General features: G+C 44.9%; 1 protein-coding gene across 1 annotated transcript; it reads left to right on the forward strand.

The window, feature by feature from the left end:
• Window positions 1-1789: 1789 nt before the first annotated feature.
• Window positions 1790-6418, forward strand: LOC131194163 (toxin 3FTx-Dis4-like). The gene is made up of 3 exons (XM_058174882.1): window positions 1790-1891; window positions 5000-5116; window positions 6194-6418. Exons 1-3 carry the CDS (start codon window positions 1837-1839, stop codon window positions 6286-6288), a joined length of 267 nt encoding a protein of 88 aa, XP_058030865.1. The 5' UTR covers window positions 1790-1836; the 3' UTR covers window positions 6289-6418.
• The last annotated feature ends 945 nt before the right edge of the window (window positions 6419-7363 follow it).

Consider the following 7363-nt stretch of genomic DNA (forward strand, 5'->3'; position numbering starts at 1 on the left):
CATACTCAGAAATGGTGGTAGATTTTAGGAGAAACCCTTCCATATTTCCACCTCTCACAATACTAGACAACACAGTATCAAAAGTAGAAACCTTTAAATTTCTAGGTTCTATCATATTGCAAGATCTAAAATAGACAGCTAACATCAAAAACATCATTAAAAAAGGACAACAAAGAATGTTCTTTCTGAGCCAACTCAGTAAGTTCAAACTGCCCAAGGAGCTGCTGATCCAGTTGTACAGAGGAATTGAGTCTGTCATTTGCACCTCTATAACTGGTTTGGTTCTGCAACCCAACAAGAAAGACACAGACTTCAGAGGATAATTAGAACTGCAGAAAAAATAATTGCTACCAACCTGCCTTCCATTGAGGACCTGTATACTGCACGAATCAAGAAGAGGGCCGTGAAAATATTTACAGATCCCTCACATCCTGGACATAAACTGTTTCAACTCCTACCCTCAAAACGACGCTATAGAGCACTGCACACCAGAACAACTAGACACAAGAACAGTTTTTTCCCGAAGGCCATCACTCTGCTAAAAAAATAATTCCCTCAACACTGTCAAACTATTTACTAAATCTGCACTACTATTAATCTTCTCATTGTTCCCATCACCAATCTCTTTCCACTTATGACTGTATGACTGTAACTTTGTTGCTGGTAATCCTTATGATTTATATTGATATATTGACCATCATTTGTGTTGTAAATGTTGTACCTTGATGAAGGTATCTTTTCTTTTATGTACACTGAGAGCATATGCACCAAGACAAATTCCTTGTGTGTTCAATCACACTTGGCCAATAAAAAAATTCTATTCTATTCTATTCTATTCTATTCTATTCTATTCTATTCTATTCTATTCTATTCTATTCTATTCTATTCTATTCTAAGCTGTCTAACCTCAAAATTTGGAGTCTGGTAGCATAAGGTATGGACTCTCTCGTTGTTGACCTATGACTCAAGGCATCTTTTGGAATGAGGTTCCTGGTGGTAGTTTTGTACCAGAAACCCTCCTGCCATGTCTGACCAACCCTCTATCCGTCTTCCTTGTCTATCCTGACTTTTGGATCTTGAGAATCCTTTGGTCCACAGGCTAGTTTTAGAGAGAACCACTCATGCTCAGATCTGCTCAAAGGAAGCCATGTTTCTTGAGTGAAGCCAGATCCACAGTCACAACCTGAGAGGTTAGAAGACTCAGAGAAATTGCCCACTTGGTTAACTGAACTACAAATAAGAAATAAGAAGGAGCTGTACTTTGCAGAGATATATTTTGTTTAATTTTGCAATATGTAAGGATTGTATAAACTTGTATAAATAGAGGAAGAGACACCAATTGTCCAGGTGCCCAGGTTTTGCAAGGTAGTGTTTGACTGGTTGGTTCTTCACCTGATCTGATCTGGTTTATTAATAATAATACAATTATTATTGTATTGTCCCTAAGCATACTTCCGGGAATAAGCCGTGAACAGGGAAGTGGCATTATCTCATTTGGTTCCTTGTTTAAAAAAAGTTCACAGTTGCAACACAACCATGTTTGTATTCGAGGTAGTACCTTTTCATGCTAAACAGCTTTTTGCACACAGAACAGTAGAATTTTCCTTGAAGACAGGAACTGGTTGGTTCTTCACCTGATCTGATCTGGCATCTCTTTCGGTATCGGTGGCAAAAAGGCAACACCCCCAGCCCTTCCTTTTACTCCTGAATCTCCCCTTTCTTCTCTCTTAATCCTAGCTATCCACCCCCACCCACCCACCCCATCTCAGAGGGGTATAAAGAAGTGTCTCCTTCCATCCTGGGCGACACTTTGAAGGCTCCAGAGAAGATCGCAAGATGAAAACTCTGCTGCTGGCCTTGGGGGTGGTGACATTCGTGTGCCTGGACTTAGGTAATGCTACCAAGGTTTGATCTTGGGTGGCAATCAAACCCAGAAACAAGGGGGAAGAGGGAGGTACGGTAGTTGTGGCCCATCCTGTTGTTGGGACTTTCTCACTGTTTTGCTCTGTTTAAGGAAGGTCCACGGGAGCCTTCAGGGGGAGAATAGAATTCTCCATCTGACAGGAATCCCATAGCTGAGACAGTGGCTGTTCAAGGCTGGCAGTCTGGGATAGACTGCCTCTGAAAGGAGAGGTTCCTTTGCGTAGTGAGTTCTGCCATGGGATTACTCCAGGGAATGAGATGAAAAATGTTTCTGTTCCCCTCTCTCTGGCTTTGCCATCATTCAGCGTTTCGGATGGGAAGTCAAAGATGACCAGTGAGGCCTCCTGGACATTCTTCAACATCAAACCTGAGATTGGTTTTTGCTGCTGGGATTTCTGAGACCCCTCAAACTATCATACAACCTTGGGGGTCTCCCATCCTAGGATTCACCAACAGAGACTAGCCAATTAGGTTTCCATTTGCTTTTATTTTATGGCCTGTTTCAGAAGAGGTTAGGTTTTTGTTTTTTTTTTAATCGCAGCTTTTATCCCAGCTATTATGGCACAGTGGTTAAAATGCAGTATTGCAGGCTAATTCTGCTTACTGACGGCTGCCTGCAGTTTGGTAGTTCGATTCTCACCCACTCAAGGTTGACTTGGCCTCCCATCCTTCTGACGTTGATAAAATGAGGAGCCAGATTGTTGGGGGCAAGAGGCTGACTCTGTAAACTGCTTAGAGAGGGCTGTAAAGCAACGTGAAGCTGTATATAAGTCTAAGTGCTATTTTCCTTCCTTCCTTCCTTCCTTCCTTCCTTCCTTCCTTCCTTCCTTCCTTCCTTCCCTCCCTCCCTCCCTTCCTCCCTCCCTCCTGTTAGAATGTAGTATTGCATGCTAATTCTGCCCACTGCCAGCAGTTCGATTCTCACCAGGCTCAAGGTTGACTCAGCCTTCCATCCTTCCGGGGTTGATAAAATGAGGACCCAGATTGTTGGGGGCAAGAGGCTGACTCTGTAAACTGCTTAGAGAGGGCTGTAAAGCACTGGGAAGCTGTATATAAGTCTAAGTGCTATTTTCCTTCCTTCCTTCCTTCCTTCCTTCCTTCCTTCCTTCCTTCCTTCCTTCCTTCCTTCCTTCCTTCCTTCCTTCCCTCCCTCCCTCCCTCCCTCCCTCCCTCCTGTTAGAATGCAGTATTGCATGCTAATTCTGCCCACTGCCAGCAGTTCGATTCTCACCAGGCTCAAGGTTGACTCAGCCTTCCATCCTTCCGGGGTTGATAAAATGAGGACCCAGATTGTTGGGGACAAGAGGCTGACACCTAAACTGCTTAGAGAGGGCTAGAAAAGCAATGTGAAGCGGTATAAACCATACTATTGCTATTTAGTTTTGTAATGACCCAAGGGAGCAAAGAAACCTCATTGTGGCAAAGCTCCACTTTGTTTGAGGAGGGTGGGAAGGAGGTACATAGCTTCCCACTCCCAACCGTTCAAAACTCTCCGTGAGACCTGTTAGGGACTGGGATCTGGGAGACTCCATTCCCTCGAATCTCCAGATCCCACAGCTTGTCCTGCTCTCCATTGGGTTTGGAAGGTAGTGGGTGGGGATGACTTCACTAGGCAGGGATTAGCATGCTCCTCCGGAGATCTTACCTCTGGTCCCCTTTCAGGCGTTGGGTCGGACTGGCAACTTTTCCAGGAATCTGATCCCTTGGGCTGTGCTCCAAGCTCTCGAGCTGGTCCTGCAGTTTCGAGGCCTGGTATCACTTCTTCTGATGGAGAGAATCTGGTGTCGATAAATCCCCAAGCGTCCATGCCCAATGCTCCCCTCCGGGACTTCTCCCTTCCCTTCCATCTTTGCTGAGTCTTTGCACCACCCAAGGCTTTTGGTGGATGCTGGGGCCCAGCACCCCTGACAGCCCCACTTGTGGGGGTGCTGCTCTGCTCTAAAGGAGATTCGGATTAATGTCAGCGTTCCAGAAAACCCTTCTTGCAGAAAAGACTCTGAAGCAAAACATCTTTCAAAGATCTTTTATTAGCATAGGTAATCTGGCACAGTTGGTTGAAATCTGAATCTGGGGATCCGGGTTCCTCCCTCAGTAATACAAACCCCAAAATCCCCATCTTCATGGCGCCTCTCCCGGTCACATGCTCCAATCCTCAACCATCCCATGTCGAAACATCACTCCGGCCACTCCTTCTCCAGGTGCGAGCCCAGCCTGACCTTGACCGGCAGGAAGAATGTTGTTATGTCTAATTTTATTTATTTATTTATTTATTTATTTATTTATTTATTTATTTATTTATTTGTCACAACAGTATATATAAGCATAAGCATGAAATAACTATACAATGTATAAGCATAAATATAATTATAAGTATGTGATAGCTATATGAAATTGGATACAATCAAAGGGAACATTAGGACAGGAAGGGTAGCCACCTTGGTGCTCTTATGCACGCCCCTTACAGACCTCTTAGGAATGGGGTGAGGTCAACAGTAGATAGTTTTTTGTTAAAGCTTTGGGGATTTTGGGAAGAGACCACAGAGTCAGGTAGTGCATTCCAGGCATTAACAACTCTGTTACTGAAGTCATATTTTGTGCAATCAAGATTGGAGCGGTTCACATTGTACTACAAGGTCATCCCTTGTACTATCATCCCCTCCCCTCTTTTCCCAGAGAGGAGAAAGTGGCAGCGTGTGGAAGCTTTCGGCCTAGTATGGCTTCCAAAGCTGACACTCATACTCCTTTTTCCTATTTTCCCCACAGCAACAACCCTGTGAGGTAGGATGGGCAGAGAGAGAGGATGAATAGTCCAAAGTCGCTAAGTTGTCTTTTATGCCTATGGTGGGACTAGAACTCACTATCTCCTGGTAATTGGCCCAGAGTCACCCAGATTGGCTTTCATGCCTAAGGTGGGACTAGAACTCAGGTTTCCTATTTCTAGACCATTTGATCTTTCTAGGGAAATTTTCACAGCTGACTTAGTACGAAAAGATCTATCATTTAATATGTCGTAAGATTACAAGATCAGAAAAAAAATATCAAAGTAATATTTCTATATCTTATATCTTTCATCCAGGAGACACCATGGAATGTCACTCTTGCACTGGAAGATTATGTAGGACCTTTGCGAAGTGTCCAGATGGGCAGTTCTGCTTTAGAAGAGAGAATAGAACTGGTATCATCAGTAAGCAGAGTTCTTAGCTTTTCTCACTGTTTTTCTTCTTGAACCCAAACTAGAGCTCCCAAATGCACCTGAGAGTTGGAGGTCACATAGGACCTGTCTGTGCCCTGCCCGGGTTCCCCTGAGGTCACGGCTTGTTGCCGGACACTCTAAGGCAGTGGTTCTCAACCTTTATAGTGCTGCGACCCCTTTAATACAATTCCCCACGATGTGGCGACCCCAACCGATCTCAGCGCGCCTCAGCAGCCACAGAAGGGGAAAAAAAGCGGCAAACAGTTTTTTTGAATTTATCGCGCCCAAAGCCGTATTGGCTAGTGATCTGAACTGCTTGTGATTGTCTTGAGGACGGAGGCATTAAAGCGAAGACTCCTCCCCTATTAAGTTTATGGCACCTGAAGCCAGATTAGGCTAGCGATTGGGAGCGATTGCAGCTGGCTTGAGAGGGAGACATCAGAGCAAAGATTTCTCTCTTTTTTTAATTCATCGCGCCTGAAGCCGAATTCGGATAGCGATTTGAAGAGCCTGCAGCTGGCTTGTGGAGTCAACCATGGGAGCGCAATTCTTCAACTCGCAAGTATACTTCCCATATTTCCGATGGTCTTAGGTGACCCCTGGCAAATTGTCATTCGACCCTTAACGGGGTCGCTACCCACAGGTTGAGAACCGCTGCTTTAAGGAATGCAAGGAAAGGGGGGTGGGGGGGGGGGCTTGGACTGGGGAGCCCCATCCATCCCAGAAGCAGCCCAGACTGGAGGGGGAAACCTTCTTTAGAGAAAGGGGGAGGGAAATGCTGGGAGAGCTGCGGGTTTCTTCTGGAATTGAGGGAAATTGGATGAAGCCATGAAACATCCAAGAAAGGTGGAATTGCCCCTGAGTCATGTCAAAACACGGGACTTCCCCAGAAATATCTTCTTTATTCATTTACTCCTGGGGATTAAGTAGAGGAGGAAGGAGGTTTTCCTTCCTATTGGGAGCGAATGTATAAATGTGTTAAAAGTGGGTTTGCCATTTTGTTCAGGAATGGCCACAGATCTGTTCGTTGGTATTTTTTTTAAAAAATAATCATTCTGCTTTGTGCTTCCTTCAAAGTATCCAGGATCGTCAAGGGATGCACTGATACCTGCGCTGATCCAGGAGAAAATGAGAAAGTTATGTATTGCGCATTTGACAAGTGCAACTGGTAGTTCTGCAAGTGGCTCAATTCCTTGAAGTTTGCCCTCAACCATCATGGGCCATCCTTGAAAATTTACGCTTCTGGCCTTTACCACCAGATGGTCCATAATCCCCATCCCCCCCTGCTCTCTTTGACACCGCATCATTCTTTCCTTTTCTCTTGTTCTCTAAGTTTCATTCTGCTAGTTCTGTAGTTTGAGAATTGAATAAAGGTCAGCATTCAATTCAAGTGTTTTGATTTATTAATTTCCCCCTCAAAACTGAACATTCCTTTCAGAAAACCCTCAGGTAGAGAGTCTTCCTCCAGGATCCAGCAGGCAGTGATGCTGGGATGAGCAGGAATAGGTTCAATCCTTGTTGAATCATGGCTTGGATTGGCTAACTGGGTAATAACTTTACATTCAGACAGGGTAAAGAAAGAGGAGAAACCCACAACCGAGTGTTTCCTCAGTGAAACCTCAGAGTCCAACCCTACTCCTCCCCTCCCTTTCTACTTTCTGGAGCAAACTGAGAGGAAGAGGAAGATGTCTTGAAAGACAAGAGGGGGATTTGGGGTGAAAGATGGAAGGTCCCTTCTCCATCATGCCCACCTGAAAGAAGAAACATCTTGAGTCAACAGTTGACTCTGAAGGCTGTTCTCAAGCTCTCTCAATCCTGGGTGCAAATGTTGGTGATTACACCAGAGATCACCTAGGTGGGCACTGGGGCTGAGTGGGAATTTTTGTTTTTTAAAAAAATCATTTAATTTGATTTAGGAACATCCTAGGTCTGTTCAACTCTGTACGGGCACCACATTGCATAGAAAGAGAACAATAAATACACATTACAAGAACAATAGTTTGCAAATCTTGTCCACAACGTAAACGTGTCATAGTTGGGGATCAAGTGCCTAAGGGGATCCAGTCACCCCTGCCCAATGCCTGGGAGAAGGGTAGGCCTTGAAGGACCTCCAAATCATTATGAGGTGGGAGCCACCGTCGATCTCTGATGTGACATGCCATGGGCTCCAAGTCTTTCCTCTATTTTTGATCATCTCGGTGAAGCCATTGAGAAGTGTTATATGCCGGCCTCAGGTGGGGTGGGGTG

The sequence above is a fragment of the Ahaetulla prasina genome, chromosome 3 (assembly GCF_028640845.1).
Source record: "Ahaetulla prasina isolate Xishuangbanna chromosome 3, ASM2864084v1, whole genome shotgun sequence".
NCBI classification, from domain to species: domain Eukaryota; kingdom Metazoa; phylum Chordata; class Lepidosauria; order Squamata; family Colubridae; genus Ahaetulla; species Ahaetulla prasina.